The sequence below is a fragment of the Dromiciops gliroides genome, chromosome 1, assembly GCF_019393635.1.
Source record: "Dromiciops gliroides isolate mDroGli1 chromosome 1, mDroGli1.pri, whole genome shotgun sequence".
NCBI classification, from domain to species: Eukaryota; Metazoa; Chordata; class Mammalia; order Microbiotheria; family Microbiotheriidae; genus Dromiciops; species Dromiciops gliroides.
The window spans coordinates 587,541,695-587,562,313 of NC_057861.1; the positions used below are offsets into that span (position 1 = coordinate 587,541,695).

Consider the following 20,619-nt stretch of genomic DNA (forward strand, 5'->3'; position numbering starts at 1 on the left):
GACATTTCCGTTCTCTAGGGAAGTTTCTTCATCTGTCAAGTGAAAGGGTTGACTTAGATAATGTCTGAGGTCCCCTCTAACTCTAGCATTCTATGATTTTCTGACTTTTTCACCTGAATTGATTGTGATGTTGGATTCTTCATAGTGGCTAGGGGGGTGGCCTTGAAGTCAGGAAGACCTGGCTACAAATCCTGTCTCTATCACATAATGGCTATAATACCCGAGGCAAGTCATTTAAGGTCTAAGTTCCTTTGACAACTCTCGAAGACTGTAAATTACAGCTGAAATGTCAATCTGTATAGGTGGAGGAATTTTTTATAGAAGAGGTTCTCTGCACCAATATAATAACAGGCCTGCAGGCAGCTAGGTGACACAGTGGATAAAGCACTGGCCCTGGATTCAGGAGGACCTGAGTTCAAATCCAGCCTCAGACACTTGACACTTACTAGCTGTGTGACCTTGGGCAAGTCACTTAACTCTCATTGCCCCCACAAAAATAAATAAATAAATGAATGAATGAATGAATGAATGAATAAATGAATAAAAATAACAGGCCTGGACTACCCTATTAAAATAAGAGGGAATCTCGGAGAATGTTCTTTATGCCCTTATCCAAGGCCATTATCAGTTTGAATATTTGACTCCCATATTTGGAACCCCATTTGGGAAAGTATTTGAGTTTTGGTTTCCCAAACTATACTTTCTATTCAGAGAACAATGTGGTCCAATCAAGAGTGCTCAAGGCCAGATGCTCTGAGTTCTAATCCCAATTCTGCCACTTACTTCATGTGTGATGTGCTGCTCTCTTGGTTTCCACCTCTCTGGTCCTCTGTTGTCTCCTCTATTAAAGGAGAGGGTTAGAGTAAGTGACCTTTAAGCTCCCTTCAAGCTCTGTGATTCTCTTTTCCAGCAAAGAACTACATGTTACCAGCCAACAGCATCTCTCCTTCCTCCTCAACCATTTCCCTAGAAGAGCCCAACTTTCCACCAAGGTAACTGTTCCCTGAGGCCCCTGTTCCTCCCTCAGCTGGTCCCTTAGCTCTGCTGACTCCTAACTCCTTCCACATGCATCTTTTTTTCTCTTCTTGTGGCTGCCCTCCAAAGTGGAAAGCTGAGGGAGAGGGACAGGTTGAAGGGGAGAGGGAGGAGGGCGGATATTTGGAAGGGGCAGTGTTAGTGACACAGAAGAATCTGTTAATGTGTTCACATCTGTTTAAGGGAGCTAAAGAAAACCCCAGGTGGGCCGCCCCAGCCAATTGCCCTTTAGTGATGGGAGTCTAGCTCTTAAAAACCCCTTGGTGTTTACATTCCTTAGCGGGCTTGCCCCGCACCCTCCCTCCCTCCCCATCCCCTCAGCGAGCGTGTCTGATCCCCCACTCAGTGAAGATTCCCCCCGCAGTGCATCCCGTTGGTGGGGCCCAAGCTCTGAGTCTGGGATGGATTAAAGAGCGTTCCAAGCCCGTCCAGACGTGGCTCCCAGGGCTCTGTTTGCTTTTCCAGCTTCTCGTCATCTCAGACTTTGTCTCCCAAGCTCAAAGGTTTTCTTTTTCCAGTCAAATGGTGGGCCTGACGTCTCTCGGCACAAGTAGTTTAGCATTTCTTTTATCTCCCTTGTGTCTTACGTCTGCTGGCAGTGCGAGGGGCCCGTCCCAAACTGGAGATGTCTAGCAGATGTTATTTCTTGAACCTACCCTCATTGTCCCAGGGCAGTCTGGGTCAGAAGAGAGAAGAGATCCTCAGAGCAACCTTGCAGATATAACTTGCTTCTGTAGAGGCTCCAGGAACAACTGTTATCTTTCCTATCAGCCCCAGGATTGTAGCTAGTCTTAAACTTATTCCTCAGAAGTCAGTCTCAGTGGCAGAAAGGCGCGTACCAGGATTTGAATCCCATCTCAGACACCTCCTAACTGTGTGACTGGGGTGGGGGTTGGGGGGAGTCTCAGCTTCCCAATCTGTAAAATGGGTTTGTACCTGTATCACCTTCAGGAGGAAGCAGAGGCCCTGGTCACTTCACCTACCCCGGGCCTTTGCTTCCTCGGCTACAAAATGAAGGGAGTTGTACCAGATGGTTTCTGATTTCCCTCTGAGTTCCAGCTCTATGATCTTATGACCTGACACACAGGGTCTTTGTGAGGCTCAAATGGGATATATATAGTGCTTTGTAACCAGGACGTACCCTATGAATGTGTGTTCATGTGCATACATGCACACATATATAAATATATATGAAACATAACAATGATAACTAACATTTATATAGCACTTTAATGTTTGCAAAGCACCGTACATACAGCATCCTATTCGAGACTCACAACAACCCTTTGAGGTAAGTGCTATTATTAGTCACAAATGGGAAAACTGGGCCTGAAAGCAGTAAAAAATGACTTCTCCAGGGTTATACAACTAGTAAGTATCAGAAGCGAGATTTGAACTCTTATTCATTATGCCAGGGGTCAGCAAACTATACCCAGACCAGTTGTGAAATGTTCCCTCAGATTTTTTTTTTTTTTTTAGTGAGGCAATTGGGGTTAAGTGACTTGCCCAGGGTCACACAGCTAGTAAATGTTAAGTGTCTGAGGCCGGATTTGAACTCAGGTCCTCCTGACTCTAGGGCCAGTGCTCTATCCACTGAGCCACCTAGCTGCCCCATTCCCTCAGATTCTTGATGAAGCAACTTTGTTTTTGCCCTCTCACCCACCTAGGTAAATTACTCCAGAAATGAAACTGAAAGCATGATCTCCATTGACCTGGAAAAGCACCATTTCCACATGGCCACGAGGCTGACATTCGAAGTGTCCAACCTCACTCAAGTGACTGAGTTGATGCACACAATTCCTCAGGTAAGGAACAGCCCCTCCCAGGGCCCTGTGCTGTAACCAGCTTATAGAAACAGCAGGGTCTGAGTGTCCTGGGCAAAGTGCCAAGAAGCCACCAAATGCCACTTGTCAAGTGGATGAGATTGGTCTTGGTTCCCCATGCCCCTCCACACTCCTGATATATTCTTTTTGGTGCTACCTTCCATCTGAGGCATTTGCTGCTGCTTGATTGCCCAGATATTGGCAATATCTTATATTGACTTGTTCCTAAGTCTTCTCCTATTAAAAGAGAGGTTCTTAACCTTTTTTTTTTTTTTTGGTTGATGAGCCCCTTTGATAGTCTGGTGAAGCTTAGGAAACATTTCTCAAAATCACATTTGTGTGTGTGTGTGTGTGTGTGTGTGTGTGTGTGTGTGTGTGTGTGTGTGTGTAAGAAATTTGGAGACTCTAAAGATGGTGTACTGTGCCATCATCCCAGAATCCTCCCCTAAAATCACATTTCTAAATGCATAAAATAAAGCAGGTAGGATTACAAAGGAAACCAGTTATAAAAATATTAAAAAGATGTTTGCCGGCTCCAGGTTAAGAACCTCTCTGTTAAAGTGTACCCTTCTTTGAAGGGGGCCCCATTCTCAGACTAGTGACAATGAACGGTAACGTTGGCTGATGTGGCCCTTCTCACATATAACAGAATACCTTATCTCAATTAAATCATTATCCAAACTGATACGTTATTTATTAAATGCCTACTTGGTATAAGACTCTGGAGATACGAGGCTTTCAGTTGGAAGGAATCCTAGAGATCTCAGCCAACCCAGAAATGCTCTAATTTTTTGACAACTGGACATTCAACCTCTTCTTGAACTTTTCCAGTGATGGGGATCTCCCTTCCTTATCAGATAATAATTGTTGGGAAATTCTTCCCTTTTTTGAGCCAAAATCTAGCTCCCTGTAAACTTGTACCCACTGATCTTAGTTCCGTCCTCTGGCAGAACATCAGAAAAGTCTCCTCCCTCTTCATCATGAGAGCCAAAATATTTTAAAATAGCTATGATCCACATATTCTACCTCCTTTCCCTCCTTTTCCACAAGTCTTCTACAGGATAAACATTACATCAGAATATAAGGTTCTTGAGGGCAGGCACTACATATATTTTTTTGTTTTGGTTTGGTTTTTGGGGGGGGGCAGTGGGGGTTAAGTGACTTGCCCAAGGTCACACAGCTAGTAAGTGTCAAGTGTCTGAGGCCGGATTTGAACTCAGGTACTCCTGACTCCAGGGCCGGTGCTTTATCCACTGTACCACCTAGCAGCCCCCAACTACATATATTTTTTAAGGCTTTGTATCCCGACTGTTGTTGAGCTGTTTCTGACTCTTTGTGACTTCATTTGGGGATTTATTAGCAAAGATAACTGAAGTGATTTTCCATTTCCTTCTCCAGCTCATTTTACAGGTGAGGAAATAAGGTTAAGGGACTTGCCCAGGATCACACAGCTAGTAAGTGTCAGGCTGTTTTTGAACTCAGGTCCTCCGGACTCCAGAACCAGCACTCTATCCACTGCACCACCTAGCTGCCCCTTTGAATCACCACTAACTAGATAGCACCTTTTGTTATTCCTCAAATCAAATCTTTAAGGTCTCCTCTCAAAAGGCAAAGCCCTAGGCACCACACTCTGAAGTTAACTTCTGGTTCCATCTAAACTGATTATGCAATGATTCATTCTTCTCTTATCTCCTTGGAGAGATAACAGAGAAGGGAGAAAAACTGAGAGCCTTGTCCTCCACAGTGACCTAAAAATGGCTGTTAGGTATGTAGGTGTGCTATACTTGGAGTTGAAAAGACTTGAATTCAAATCCCACCTCAGACACCTTGGACAAGTTACTTAACCTCCTTCAGCCTCAGTTTCTTTATCTGTGAAGTGGGGATGAAGAGTTGTTGTGAGAATCAAATATAATAATTCATGTAATGTGCTTTATAAATCTTTAAATGGGGGCAGCTAGGTGGCACAGTGGATAAAGCACTGGCTCTGGTTTCAGGAGGACCTCAGTTCAAATCTGACCTCTGACATTTGACACTTAATAGCTGTGTAACCCTGGGCAAGTCACTTAACCCTCATTGTCCCGCCCCCCAAAAAGATCTTTAAATGCTGCATACTTGCTAGCTATTATTATTATTATTATCATTATTATTATTGATGATAAACATTACCTGGTTTTATTTATGATCTATGGGAACAATCCCCTTGTTTTTCTCAAGACATGGAGGACCATTGAAAGTCCATGCAAAATAATTGTGGGAGGCGGTATCTATGATTGGCTTTGATTTCTTTTGAAACTGATCATAGATTTGAGCTGGAAAGGTCCTCAGAGGTCATCCACTTGATTTCACAGATGAGGAAGCTGAGATTGAAAAAGGTGAGGTGACTTTCCATGGTCCTCTTACTCCAGAATTAGTCATCAAAACGCAGTCTCAAAGAAGACATGCTGTGTGTGTGTGGTGGGGGGGAGCGGTCATGGGACCTTCTTCTACTTTAAGACCCAAAGTCATCTCCTCTGAAAATCATAAGAATAAACAGAGTAAGGGGGCAGCTAGGTGGTGCAGTGAATAAAGCACCAGCCCTGGATTCAGGAGGACCTGAGTTCAGACACTTGACACTTACTAGCTGTGTGACCCTAGGCAAGTCACTTAACCCCAATTGCCTCACCAAAACAAAACAAAAAGAATAAACAGAGTATCCTACATTTCTGCAGGGCGCTTCAGTAGAATATAAACTCCTTGAGGGAAGGAGCTGTTCTGTTTTTCTCTCCAGCACCAAATGCAGTGCCTGGCATGCAAAAAATGCTGGTTGAATTGGGCCTCCATTATCTCATTTAGAGAACTCACCACAGCTCTGTGAGTGGGTCCTAGCAAGGACTCTTATTTCCATTTGGCAGATGAAGAAATCAAATGGAACTCAAATATGCGGTGATTTGCCTGAGGTCTCATAGATGGAGCTGAGACTCAAGCCCAGGTGGGCTGACTCCGAATCAAGAGCTTTGTCTCAGCTCTAGATTAAACCCTCATTGTTCTGAAGTCTTCTCTCCTTTCCATTTCTATCTATCCTGAGCCTTTGCCTGAGTAGCCATCCTGGGGCTGACGCCTCCTTATTTCTCCTTTGTAGCTCAAAATCATCCCCTGGGAAATGGTGCTCCTGACCACGTACCAGAAGGCCAATGGGACAAGGACCATCAAACAGCTGGTATTATGGGGCGGCCAGGAATTCAAGTTCATCGGCAGCTACACAGGGCTCTTTCCCAAGTTCTCCAGGAGCCAACACATGCAGGGTAAGCTTCTTAATCACAATAAATCGGTGAATAGGCAACAACCAGTAGGCATCCATAGACAGATTAGGGCCAGAGGTTAGAGAAGGCTGTTTACTCCTTAGCAAAGATAGAGATTAAAAAGTTTATAATAACTTCCTAAAAGGGGCCGACCCTGGCTTTAGCCATGTGTTCTAATCCCAAATTCATTCCTGGGAAATAATTCACTTCTAGATGGCAATCCTAAAAGTTAATTCGATGCAGTCCTAAAAGAAACAGTCTTTCCTGAAAGGAATTATAAATCACAGACTTCTGGTATTGGTTTCTATGTTATGAAGGCCTTGTTCTGCCACCTTGAATTGTGCCTTAGGTGATTGGTATGCAAAAAGAGAAGAGACCCAGCTAAATTTACAGGGTCCCATCTGTTTCACTGGCCCTGGATTCAGGAGGACCTGAATTCAAAACCAGCCTCAGGCACTTGACACTTACTAGCTGTGTGACCCTAGGCAAGTCACTTAACCCTCATTGCCTTGAAAAAAAAAAGTAATAAGTTTTGAGCTGGAAAGGGGCTTAGAGAGCATCCAGTCCATCTCTCTTATTTTCCAGATGAGGAAACTGAGGCCCATAGAGACTAAGTGATTTGGTCAAAGTCATAGAAATGATAAGTGAGGAAGGATGAATCCAGGTGCTTTTGCTTCAAGTCCAATATGCTTTCCACCGTACCCCCAAGGGACACCCAGGCTCCTCCTAGAGCTGAGTGGTTCCAGGAAGGAAGGAAGGAGGCAGGGAGGAAAGGAAGGAAGGGGGTATGGGGTAGGGAAAGAAGGAAGGAAGAAGAGAGGGAGGGAAAGAGGAAGGGAGGGAGGGAGGGAGGAAGGAAGGAAGGAAGGAAAGAAAGGAAGGAAGAAAAAAGCATTTGTTAAATGCCTACCATGTGCCAGTCAGTATGCTAAACACTTCGCAAATCATTTGTTCCTCATAAGCACCCTGGCTAAAGTTGACTCAGAGAGTAAGTGGCTTGCCTAGGGTCACACAGCTAGTGATTGTCTGAGGCTGGATTTGAACTTGGGTCTTTCTGACTCAAGCCCCAGTAGCCACTGGTAACCAGCCCTGGTAACCTTCTCCCCTCTCTTGCAGTGGAACTGGTCCATCCTCTCTCCATCCCTTTTCCTCAACATTCTAAGATCACCATGTCCCTGCTACACTCCGTTCACAGCCATCAAGATGATCTAGTCATTGAATGGAACAGCAAGGAGCAGGTAAACATAGCCTGGGGATAGGAGGGAGAGGAAGAGAAGCACTAGGAAAAATCATCCCATGTCAGAGAACTGGAAAGGACCTAAGAGATCATTTAGTTCATCCCCCTCCATTGATCAACAAGGGGCCTGAGGCTCAGGGGCTTCCCTGACTTTCTTCAAGCCTAAGCTAAAGGCCCACCTTGTGCAAGAAGGTTTTTCCTGATCTCTCTCTCTCTTTTTTTTTAATTTTTGTGGGGCAGTGAGGGTTAAGTGACTTGCCCAAGGTCACCCAGCCAGTAAGTGTCAAGTGTCTGAGGCCAGATTTGAACTCAGTTCCTCCTGAATCCAAGGCCAGTGCTTTATCCACTGCGCCACCTAGCTGCCCCCATTCCTGATCTCTCTTAATGCTACAGCCTTCTCTCTATTGATTATTTTCAGTTTATCCTGTTTATATCTTGTTGGCACACAGCTGTTTACGCGTCATTTCCCCCATTAGATTAAAAAAATTCCCAGTGCTTAGCACAGTACCTTTCACACAGTAGGTGCTTTTTCTCATTGTTGAGTCATTTCAGTCATGTCTGATTCTTCATGACCCCATTTGGGGTTTTCTTGGCAGTAATACTTGAGTGGTTTGCCATTTCCTTTTCCAGCTCATTTTACACATGAGGAAACTGAGGCAAACAAGGTTAAGTGACTTGCCCCAGGGTCATGCAGCTAGTAAGTGTTTGAGGTCAAATTTGAACTCGGGTCTTCCTTACTCCAGGCCCAATACTTTATCCATTTCGCCACAGTAGGTGCTTAATAAATATTTATTGATCGACTTAATGTGTCTTGCCCAAACTCACACCATTGGTCCATGATAGAGATGAAACAAAAGCCTGAAGCTCCTGACTCACTCCCAGGTCTAGTACATTTTTCCACCACATCTCATGCCCATTTAAAGGTAAGAAGAAAAATGTGACCAGCCAGCTGAGTTATGTACACTAGGTGGTCAGTGAGCTATGGGTCTAGCCTTGAAAACCTACCTTCCCCTTAACCCTGAACATGACACAATAAGACCCTGAACCCAACCCCTGCTCCATAGTCCTTCTCACCTAAATTCCTTAGACTGATTCTTTTTCTTTCTCTGTATCTTCTGCCTCCGAGGGGTGGGTTCAGCAAAATTTCTATCTGTATCTCTCGAGTAGAAGGCACAAAATAAAGGGAGAAAAAATTTGGGGTGGGGAGACTGTTCCCCATTAAAGACTCTACCTCCTTGAGGGTGGAGTCTGTCAGATTAAGTGAAGAAATATTCATCATTGACTGTGGGCCTAGCACTGTGTTGTCTTTAAAGGCCTCAGGGTGATTCAAAGTAACAAATGCTAAATTCAGGTGACCAAGCCTTCAGTTTGGAATAGTCTTCCAATGGTCTTAAGGGGAGATCCAATTTTCTTTGCCTCAGGGCCAAGTTTCACAAATATCAAACCCACAACTAATCAATCAACAAGCATTTATGAAGCACCCCAGTGTCCCATCATTCAAAGTCAATTTCCTAACCCTTAGTGAGCTAAGGGCTAGTGAATGGGGGCAAGAATATTTGATGTGTTACCTCATTTCTATCATCTCCCTGGATCTCCCTTAAATGGGGGTCCCAGACTTTGAGAATGATCATAGGATCATTGATTTATAGCTAGAAGGAGTCTTGGAGATGATTTAGTCCAATTTCTTTATTTTCCAGATCAGGAAACTGAGGCCCATAGAGGTTAATTGGGGTGGGGGTAGGGGGGAGTGGGAGTTGGTCAAAGCTTTGATGCTCATGACATTTCTCATTGGCCAGGTGGTGCTCTCCTCCTCTCTGAAGCTGGGAAAAGATCACGTGGATGGCCAGGTGGCATTTGCTCATCCCTTCAACCTCTCCTGGAGCCACATCGAAGCCAGGAGCCTGGCAGAGAAGAGAGGGAGCAGGCATAGCCAACAGGTGAGATGGCAAACATTCCCAGGTTGGCGCAAAGATAGGTAGAGAGGTGGTAAAGGGAACAGAAATGGATAGCAATTGGCTTTTTCTACCTGGAATTCTTAAGAGAGAATAGTCACACTTCAAAGCAGAAAAAAAAATGGGCTTATGTGCTGTTGTTTGATTCCTTAAAAGTACAAAGGTTTTATATCACATTGATTATGTAACTATTGGAATGACGCCACCTGCTGGAGACTTACTGTAGAAGAGTTCTGCCCATGAAGTGAAGGTCTTTGAGGGCAAGACCAGGAGTCTTTTCTTTGGCATCAGGAAGTGACGCCAGCTAGTGGGAGGAGGAAGGAAGAGACTGGCGCTTGGTCTCACGGTCTTTCCTTTGGACTCTGGTGGAGAGCGGAGCTAGAAATGTGCTCTCCCTTTAATAGATAGGAATCTAGGCCTTTCTCTCTTTTTACCAAATTCTTATTCTCCTTAATAAATGCTTAAAAGTCTAACTCTTGCTAAAGCTTATAATTTATTGGCGACCACTCATTAGATATTTTAGACAGTTTAGCTAGAATTTTAGCCCTTAACAATTACCTTCTTAGAGAGGAGGGGAGCCAAAAGGGAGGGAGAAAAATTTGAAACTCAAAATCTTATAAAAAATGAATGTTAAGAATTATTTTCACACGTAATATGAAAAAATAAAATACTATTTTTAAAAACCACAAAGGAATTTAAGAGGGGGAAAGAGCCTCTGGAATCAGAGGATCTCATTGCAGACCTTCTGATATTTACTACTTATTTGTGCTAGAACAAGGCATTGAACCTCCCTGGGCCTTAATTTCCTTATCTGTAAAATAGAGGGGTTGGACTAAGGTTTCCCGGTTCCCTTCTAGCTTGAGATACTATGATCCTAAGAAGCCCCTGCTTTGAGGTTGGTTAGTGTCCAAACTGTTCAAGATAGAGGGCATCTATCCTTAGAAGAAGCATGTCTATGTAGAGAGATGATAAGGTCTTCTCTGCCCTGGTTGGGTTTGTGGGTTTGGGTATTGGGGTTTTTTGGTTTTGTTTTTTTTTTTGGTCTCTTCATCTGGTACCCAGATGTCAGCCATGGAACAAGTCTACAGCTTGGAAACCTAGTATAGGCACCGGAGCAGGGTAGAGAGCAGAGATGGGGGCTGCCAATCCAGTCCTATCATTCTGAAGCACATCTGGTTTCTCACCTCTGGCCGTAGGTACAGCTTGCCTGGAATAGGGGCAAACCTGTCAACTTCCAGCTCACCTGGGCAGATAGGTCAGAGGCTACCACCACCAGCTGGGAAGGCTGTTTGACTGCAACCTCTGGACAGGTACATGTGATAGGGAGGGAGGATTTCCCCTCTGAGAGAATCTGAGGATTAAGAGGGTAATAACACAGACTACAACCTGCCATCAGCCCCAAGTACTCTACAATCAATCAGCCGATAAATAAATGTTACCACCTGCAGGGATGTACTAAGGACACAAAGAAAAAAAATAGGAAACCGCTCTTGCTCTCAAGAAGCATCCAATCTATTGTGAAAGGGAGCATTGTAGAATATATAGGATCCTGGGGCAGCTAGGTGGCACAGTGGATAAAGCACCAGCCCTGGATTCAGGAGGACCTGAGTTCAAATTCGGCTTCAGACACTTGACACTTACTAGCTGTGTGACCCTGGGCAAGTCACTTAACCCTCATTGCTCCACAAATATATATATATATATATGATCTTATATGCCCCCATTGTGGTTTGTTCTAAAATGTTCATTTTCATCATGGTCCTTGTGCCCCAGGAAAGTGTAAGATCTTTAAGGAAATGGATTTTGTCATTAAAAAACCAAAAACTTTGTATCCAGAGCATCTAGCACAGTACCTAACACATGGCCAGTGCTCAGAAAATGCTTTGAATTGGATACCCATGGATCAAGATGTGGTACCTCATACTGGCCTTGGCCATAATGCTAACCAAATGCAGTTATTGCCCAATTACTCTGGCACAAATACAAGTCCTTCCTGTTAGAAAGGCTAGGCAAAAAGGAAGCAAATTCTGTATCATGTTCAAACTCCAAGGATGTTTCTTTTATATTAAGCTATTATTATATTTATATGTTCTTATAGTAATCAACGGGTCTTCTTTCTACCTTACAAGCTTTCTGGATCAGGATTCAGATTTTGTGACCAGATTTGGCTCTTAGGGCATGAAGATTTATCAAAGTAAAGTCAATAAGTACTTATTAAGCACCTACTATGAGTTATGCTCTGGAGATACCAAAAAAAAGGCAAAACAAAATGAAATCCAAATTCAATCCTTGCTTTCAAAGAACTCACAGTTGAGACAGGAGGACCTGAATTCAAATCTGTCTGTCCTGAGATATTTACTAGCTTTTTGACCCTGGGCAAGTCACTTCATTTCTGTTTGCTTCAGTTTCCTCATCTGTAAATTCGGGGTGATAATAGCACCTACTCTCCCCCACCCCTTTCCAGGGTTGTTGTGAAGATCAAAGAAGATAAAATTGTAAAATGCTTAGCACAGGACCAGGCACATAGTAAGCACTATATAAATATTGGTGGTTATTATCATCGCTACATGCAAACATCAATGTACAAACGTGATACAGACAGGATATTGAAGATAGCCAGCCGGTCTATCCCTTTCTCTCTTTGTACGGCTGTATTTTATTAAACTCTGAAAATAGCACTAAAGTATGATCGCTTAATTTTCATACCAAAGAGAAAAATATCCCTTTTCCCAGAATCATTAATACCAATGCTTTTCCCTTGATTAGCTCCAGAAATTCCTGACCCTGGGTAATCTCAAGGCCTGTGGGTCTGTAACTCAGACTCCAGCGGTGTTCAGAGAGCATCTTGATCTGTCCTGGGACAGCCAGAAAGTCAAACAGAGCCTGAAATATGAGGTAACATAAGAAAAGCCAAAGGGAAGCTGTGACAGCCGGGAAGAGGGGGCTGTTTTCTATCATCTCGGAATTACTTATTCTCATGAGACTGCAAGGACGGCCATTAACTTCATCTCATTGCTTTCATAGAAAATGGCACCTGAGATATCCCAGGCATGAGAGTGGATTTGATTTGGGGTTTTAGCATTCATTTTCATGTCTTTCTTTTTTTTTTTTTTTCAACCATAGCACCTCCATGGTGTTGGATTACCCTGGGGATAGAGCAGAAGAAGCTTCTTCAGTCCTTGCACAGATAAACTGGTTTGCTCCACTCAGGCGAAGGCTGAGGTTGCTAACCCTGGACATCTTTGACCTTTAAAGGGTCCACAACCTGGTACCCTGTGTCATAGGGGAAAGTTCCACTCAAGGGCCATACTACAAGCCTTTTCTTCTGGGATACCCCAAGTAGAGAGATATAGTGATGACTAGGATGTTAGTAGTGTTGGGGGCAGAGGAGGAAGAGCTGTAGGTGGGTGTTTTGTTGGGGCACAAAAATGGGAGGGGAGAAGGTCCAAAGTCTGTCCTCTACCAGGGGCACCTGGGATAGCTTGAGAAAACCTCATATCCAGAGCTCTCCACAGACAGCATCCAGACCCTATCCTAGCCTGCTCAGAACTCTGATCTCCCAGAAGCTGGGATGGAGCTAGCCCTAGATAGAATTGTGAAATAAGGGAAATTGTCACTAACATTATTCTCCTACCTCCCTTGCCTTCTTCTTACCTCCTAGAGGAAAAGGATTCTCCTGCTTTGTTTCCCTTCCCCTTCCTCCCCTCAAGACCTGTTTCCCCCCACCCCAACTATAAAAACTAGGTCTGAATCTGATAAATGCCTTTATGCTAAGGCATTTGTATTGTATTTCCCTATTAGTGGGGATCAATCCTTTAAGACAAGGGAATGAAATCTGATGGTGGAATTTCTGACATCAGCAACAGACTGGATTGTGAGGGGAGAAATTTTTGGAGGGCTCTCCTTCCTCCCCCTATAAAATCAACAGTACCTGGGTATGTCCATATACATGGGCATACATAGATGGTAGGTTGGGTATTCAGGAATGCCCTGTGTGGCAAGGAACACATTCCCATTGCTCATTCCCCTTTTATTCTGGTTAAGTACAATAGGAGTGCCTCTCCAGAGTATGTACGCTAACACACTTGGCCTAATAGGTTATAGGTTGGACCAAGAAGTCAAATCCCAATTTAGCAGGCATTTTCTTTCTTATTACAAAGGCTGCCACCAATAATCCCTGGATTATTCTGTTCCCCACAGAGACATCAGCCACTCCAGTCAGATAGACTCCATGCAGAAGTGACTCTAGAGAATATCTTCTTGACCGCCTGCCCCAGGCAAAGCTTCCTGGGAGAAATAGAGACTAACTACCTCAGCCGTCTCAGCCATTCTCTCAGTCTGGGGCTCTGTGACCTTTCCAGTGTAAGTCATACCTACTCCATAGGAGAAGGGGATTTGGGGGGTGGGCAGTGGAAGGGAACACTATTGGCTACTGATTTTGATATTTGACGAGGCTAGTTTTCCCCCAACCAGAGCAGAGGTCATGAATTTTTCCCCACCAGGTTATACTTAAAAGATGTGCTCTCATTCATCCTATTATCTTCATTTTAGCTGATCCAACTCAGTACTCAACATGGATCTCCGAAATGCCCTTTGATACCTTGAACACAGAACTGAGGGGTTCTGTTGAATTGGTCCTGGGTTTTCTTTGGGGAGGCAGTCAGCCTGGTGGGAATGAACCTTTGATTCAGTGTCTAGAGTTCAGTTTAAAGAATGTTTATCTCCAGGCTATTGTGATCTCTGGAGAACACCTGCTGAGCCAAGGCAGCTTCATGCTGCAGTCCAGGAGCCTGCTCCACCTTGCCCCAAATCCTGGGGATGGTTTGGTATTAGCCTTGACCTTCAGGAACCACAGTACCCCAAAGACTCAAGACTTCTCTGGAGAGCTAGAGGTAAGTAGAATTCAGTACTATCCTTCCTTCCACCTTAGGCTTGAGGATGGGAGAACCCGTTTTAGCCGTTCAGTTTAGAGGGACGCATCTCATAGACCCGATTCCCCTAAACCCTGAAAGAACAGACAGGCCCTGTACTTTGAAGATCCATTAGGCTTTGATTTCAGGGTGACATTGTTCTTGTCCACATCGAGTCATTATCTCCCTTTGTGATCCCTCTGTTCTGGGTCCCAATGCCTGTCACATATGAGCTAATATACCAGCAAGTGCTTTGGAAAGTATCAAGTACAAATGTAAGGTATTATTATGTAGCCAAAAGGAACTGGTCTTTAATGGGCTGAATAATGCCTGAATAACCCTGCTTGTCTCATCAAGGGCATTTTAGCTCATTTACAAGTGAATCTCATTCTTTCCAATGGTGTTTCCCTTTAAGTGAACTCTGCTACAGAGATTTGCTTCAATCAGCTTTATTGTTAAGATTAGGCAGCAGCTAGCCTGGGAGTGGGAGAGATGTAGGGGGGTGCCTCTTTCCAAGAAGATTCCCCAAGTCTTTGTGAGGATGGATTAAAAGGAAGAGTGATTGATTGCAATTTTGGGGGGGTTGGGGGGGACAAGGAGGATCTTGTTAATTGGGACATGTAAATGCAGGCCAAGTGAGGTATGGAGTGGGGTGGGGAGTTGGAAGCAGATTCTAAGTTGAGAGTTCCAGAGCATAGGAAAAAACAGGCAGCCGTTATAGTGAGGGGACATTTTAGACTAAGCAGGGAATTTGTCTAGGAACTCTCCACTGGATGCTCAGTGTGGGTCCCAGAATATGCTAGGGCCTTCCTTCTGTAGCTTGTCTCCGGTTTTTCTTGGACATAGTTGTCTGTGTATTGTCGCCCTCATTAGACTCTTTGAGAGCAGGGACTGTCTCTTGCCTTTCCTTGTATTCCTTTGTAACACTTAACAAGGCAGTGACTGGCACATAGTAGGTGCTTATCTAATAAATGCATGCTGACTGACTGATGTCATGTATTATTCTATTACCTTCAGGATCAAATTCAAACTCTTTGGCATCTAAAACCCTTCACAACCAGCCTTCAACCTGCCTTCCCAGTCTTTTTATACTACTTTGCTCCCTTTTAGAAACTTTCTGGTCCAGGCAAATTGGCCTTGTTCATCTTCTCCCATCATATCCCATCTTCCACTTTTGAAACTTTGCATTGGCTGTCTCCCATGCCTGAATCACACTCCCTCCTCACCTCTGCCTCTTAGAGACAGTCTCTAGATTTGTTCAAATAGTTCAAATACCACTTCCTATACGTTCGGTTGTTTTCCAGTTGTATCTGACCCAGTTTGGGGGTTTCTTGGCAGAGATACTGGAATGGTTTGCCATTTTCTTCTCCAGCTCATTTTATGGATGAGGAAACTGAGGCAAACAGGGTTAAGTGCCTTGCCCAGGGTCTGAGTGAGTGTCTAAGGCTGGATTTTAACTCAGGAAGATGACTTCCTGACTCTAGGCCCAGCACTCTGTCCACTGCACCACCCTATTAGATAAGGTCTATCCTCTCAACTGCTGTTGCCACTAACTCCCCCTCCCAAATTGCTTTATTTAGATTTTGTATAGACATATGTATATTTTTTTATTTCCCCAATAACAGTTGCTTGAAGAATGTTTGTATCCCCAGTCCTAGCACAGTGCCTGACATATAATAGACATTTATTAAATGTCTGTTGATTGATTGATATACGCAAGTATAGGGCTCACAACTTGGTAGCTGCAGTGTATGCCAATACCAAGCAAGTAGTGGCTTGTAAAAGTCTGGACAACTTATCTGAATGAATCTGGGCTCATGAGCCCAGCCAAACTTGCCTCTGGGTTTCCATTTCTAAAAAGGAGAGCACCTGGTGGGTGCTGGGCAGGTTTGGTGGGCACCAGACCCCCTAATAGTAACTCCAACAATAACATGTAGGCAGCTTCCCTTGCACTGTCACCTTGGATGGATTGTTGGATGGATAGGTGATCTTTGCTAAAATTGTGACTCAGCAAGATATCCTGGTACTGGGGATGTCTGCTATTCTCCTATTCCATGGAAAAAGGGTAGGAATGGGAGATGCTTTTCTATAGAGTTAAGAATTATTTCCTCATACATTTTTCAAGGGAATCGGGAAGAAAATTTGGTCTCCTAGGGTCATCTCACCTAGGACACACATGTTTTCAACCAATTAGACAAAGATAACCTTTAATGATTGGGAAGCCGAGTGGGACTGAACTTGACTGGATGGCACCTTTGGAGTGGGGTAGGATGTGAGAATAGCAGCTAGGGGGAGCAATGGATAGAGCACTGGGCCTGAAGTCAGGAAGACTCATTTTCTTGAGTTCAAATGGGGCCTCAACCAGCTGTGTGGCCCTGGACAAGTCATTTAACCCTGTTTGCTTCAGTTTCCTCATTGTATAATGAGCCAAAGAAGGAAACAGCAAACCACTCCAGTATCCTTGCCAAGAAAACCCCAAATGGGGTCACAAAGAGTTGGACTTGACTGAATGACAACAGAGAATGTGAAACCCATGCCTGATGAATCAATGAGCTTCACTATTTGAGTTATTTGGGGCTGAGAAGAATATCGTCTTGGCATAAATTTTTAGGAAAGACTCAGATGAGTAGTTAGTGGTTTACCTTACTCTTGACTATAACCTAGAGTCTAATCCACAGGTATAATATTTCAAGGAAGTCTGTGAAGTTGGATTGGGGGGGGGGAATTACATCTTTATTTTCACTAATCTTTGATTTTCTTTGTAATCTGGGGTGGGGGCAAGGGAAGCATAAGACCCAAAGGCTGGCCTTGACAAGTTTCCGGAGTTGATAGGCATGGCATGGCATGGCATGGCCTGACTTTTTCATGTGGAATCCTGGATCATCTAGCCCATTTGTCAATGATCCTTGGGCAACATATAAACTAGCAAGAGAATAGGGAAATAGCCACTAGAGGTCAGTAAGAAACCTTGATTCCCCAAGGTGTCGACACATTGGGTCTCATGCCTATGTTTGCCATGTGGGGATCAAGATACAATATCATCATCGTCATAGCATTTGTACCTGGGCAGGTCATTTAACCCGGTTTGCATCAGTTTCCTCATCTGTAAAATGAGCTGGAGTAGGAAATGGCAAATACCACTCCTGCATCTTTGCCAAGAAAAATCCAAACAGGGTCACAAAGAGTTGGACATAACTGAAAAACAACAATAAAGAATATTAGACCATTGCCTGGTTAAATCAATGAGCACTTTAAGGTTTGCAAAGAGATTTATAAATATTATTTCATATTCATCTCACCACCATCCTGGGACGTAAGTGCTACTATTAGCCTCATTTTACAGATGGGGAAACTGAGGCAAGCAGAGGTTAAGTGACTTGTCTGGAGCCACACAGCTAGTAAGTGTTTTGAAACAGGATTTGAACTCAAGGTCTCTCTGATTCCAGGTGTAGTCCTTTATCTACTGCGGTATCTACATGAGCACGCCAGTGCATCTACCCCCTTGGGAGATCTAGACAATGATGTTCTTTCCCAAGGCCAAACACTGGGAGTTTTCTCAGGATTCTCTACTTTTTGTGACTTTTATGATTCTACTTTTCTACATGACTTTGAGCAGGTCATTTCCCATCTCTCAGCCTCAGATTCCTCATCTGTAAAATGAGAGAGTTAGACCAGATATGGGACTAAGGTTCCACTCCAGCTATTCAGGGTGTCCCAAGAGTCTTAAATGCATCTTTCATAACTTAAATGCACTAAGACTTTTGGGACATCCTATATATCTGAATCTATAAAAAGTGGGAGCTCAACTCTTAAGCTGAACATCTCCTAGGACGAAATACGTGCCAAAGCATTTTTTTTTTATTTTTTAGTGAGGCAATTGGGGTTAAGTGACTTGCCCAGGGTCACACAGCTAGTAAGTGTTAAGTGTCTGAGACCAGATTTGAACTCAGGTCCTCCTGACTCCAGGGCTGGTGCTCTATCCACTGTGCCACCTAGCTGCCCCCCATGCCAAAGCATTTTGAAAAGTATATAGCACCATTGTAAGAAAGGATAAGCATCAGGAGAGAAGTGTCAGTGGGGCTGATCAACATCCTTCCTGATTGGAGGGGCACAGGAGTTCTGAGAGATCTTACAGGTAGAAGTGAGAAGGAAACCCCCCTGTAAGAAATATCTTTAAACTTAAATTCTCACCTCAGGTGGACAAGAGGGAAGAAATGTGGATAGTAGGAATTATTAGGATGGCTTCCCTCAGCACTGTTTATCCTTCTGACAAAAGGTCAGAGACCCTAGAGAAAGGAGGCCTAGCAAGAGCTGGACAAAGCATGGAGACAAGTCATTGGAGCCCTTTTAATCGGCAGACTCACCCACCCAGCAAAAAGGAGTGGATTAGGAGATTTGGTATCTCTGAGCCATGTGCTTTATGCCAATCTCCCCTTGAGAAGTCCAAGGATTTCTTTCATGGTTTCCTTCCCCCCACCTTTCCCTTCCCTTGCTCCTAAATAAACTGTTGCCTTATTCTAAAAAAAAAAAAAAAAAAAAGGAGTGGATTAGCTGATATCAGGCTCCCTAGATAAGGAGGAATTCTTGGAAGGGCTTTTCTTGAGGGCATGCAAAGAAATGGGGCTCCCCTCTGTCCTTCTAAAGAGAAAGGGGTATGACTGGGGCTTAGAGGAGGATTCTGGTCTGGAGAGAGGGAAGCTGCAGGACTAGAAGCGGGAGAAAGCTGTAGACGCCACTGGCTAGAACATTGAGAGAAATCCCTCTCCTGGTTTCGAGGGTGACTAGGAAGAAGGATTGTTTGTTCTCTGGGAGAGGAGAGATTATTGAGGAATGTCAGAGGTGAGCAGAATGCTGGTGTATATGGAAAGGGGTGGTTAGAAGCTGGGCTGGGCACTGAGAATGCTAGAGTGGGGAAGGAGAAACCTCAGAGACTGTGGTGAGCAGTTCAGGAGGAGAACAGTGAGTGTAAGGAGAGTAGGGATGAAGTCGTACCTGCCACTCCAAGCCACTGCAGTCTTATGTCTCCTTCCACTGTGTAGATGTTGTTGTATGTAGATGTGTGTGTGTGTGTGTGTGTGTGTGTGTGTGTGTGTGTGCATGCAAGGGTGTATGGATCATGGTTTGCTTTCTGGTACAACCCCTGTGCCCCAAGCATTTGGGTGGTGGTTGTCCTTTGTTCTCAAAGAGGACCAAATGATATCACTATGTTGAGGTCAAGGGATAGTGTCTACAACTGTGGCTGATCAGACCCATACAAGCTCAGAAGGCTCTACTCCAGGTTGGGCACAAGTAGTCCCCATGAATATTTGGAGTGGAGATGTCTCTAAATTTGCACCTCTCTAGTTTCTTTTGTTTGTTTGTTTGCTTTGGGGTTTGTTTTTTTTTTTTTGGTGAGGCAATTGGGGTTAAGTGACTTGTCCAGGGTCACGCAGCAAGTAAATGTCAAGTGTCTGAGGTCGGATTTGAACTCAGGTACTCCTGACTCCAGGCTTGGTGCTCTATCCACTGCACCACCCAGCCGCCCCTCCAGTTTCTTTTGAACTTCTGCAATTCTGCTTTACTCATAGAACACAGCACCTTCTTTGATGCAGGCACGGCATGCTGGGTGGTCCTGTGCTGGTGTCTCCCATGTCTCACAATACCAAAATTCTTCAGAGAGACTTTGAGAGTGTCCTCATATCACTTCTTCTGACCTTCATGTTATCTTTTGCCTTGTGTGAGTTCTCCATAAAATAGTATTTGAGGCCCAAGTGTCTTAAAATGTGGGTCATGACCCCATATGGGGTCATGTAACTGGTCACAAAAAAAGTGGCAGTAAAATGTTAGCTTTGGCTACCCATTTTACATCCCTATCTATCCAGGGTCATGTAAAATTTCTCAAGTGAAAAGGGGTTGCAAGTGAAAACTGTTTAAGAAACCCCGTTTGTAGGCAAACGTAGATATAACAGTGTGGCCAGCCCATCCAACTTGTGCTTCCTGTAGTAGGGTTTGAATGCTTGGCAGCAGTTCAGCTCAAAAAAGGACCTCAGTGTCTGGTACCTTATCTTACCAGGTGATCTTCAGAATCTTCCTGAGACAATTCAAATGGAAGCGATTTAGTTTCCTGGCACGGTGCTGGTAGACTGTCCAGGTTTCACGGGCATCCAACAACACAGGAGCAGGGATGACAGCTGTATCATCAGATTTTGCCTAGTATAACTTCTCTCCAGGTCGTGGGTACAGCTGAGCTAGATTCCAGCTTTCTGTTCTTAAAGGAGAAAATATAGATGGAGGAATAGGTCACCTAATACTTCCACCTTAGAGCTGTTATATTTCCCCGAGCTTGGGGAAGAACTGCAGGCTCCCCCCATTCCTCCTCACAGGGCATTCATGCGGTCCAGAAAG

General features: G+C 44.2%; 1 protein-coding gene across 1 annotated transcript in view; it reads left to right on the top strand.

The window, feature by feature from the left end:
• Positions 1–20,619, top strand: part of LOC122752259 — a 183,301-nt gene that overhangs the window by 122,551 nt on the left and 40,131 nt on the right. Inside the window, exons 52-60 of the mRNA XM_043999277.1 lie at positions 911–992; positions 2,703–2,840; positions 5,977–6,139; positions 7,253–7,374; positions 9,170–9,310; positions 10,522–10,635; positions 12,092–12,220; positions 13,526–13,687; positions 14,053–14,217. Coding sequence (XP_043855212.1) covers positions 911–992; positions 2,703–2,840; positions 5,977–6,139; positions 7,253–7,374; positions 9,170–9,310; positions 10,522–10,635; positions 12,092–12,220; positions 13,526–13,687; positions 14,053–14,217 — 1,216 coding nt within the window. The remainder of the gene's footprint in view (positions 1–910; positions 993–2,702; positions 2,841–5,976; positions 6,140–7,252; positions 7,375–9,169; positions 9,311–10,521; positions 10,636–12,091; positions 12,221–13,525; positions 13,688–14,052; positions 14,218–20,619) is intronic.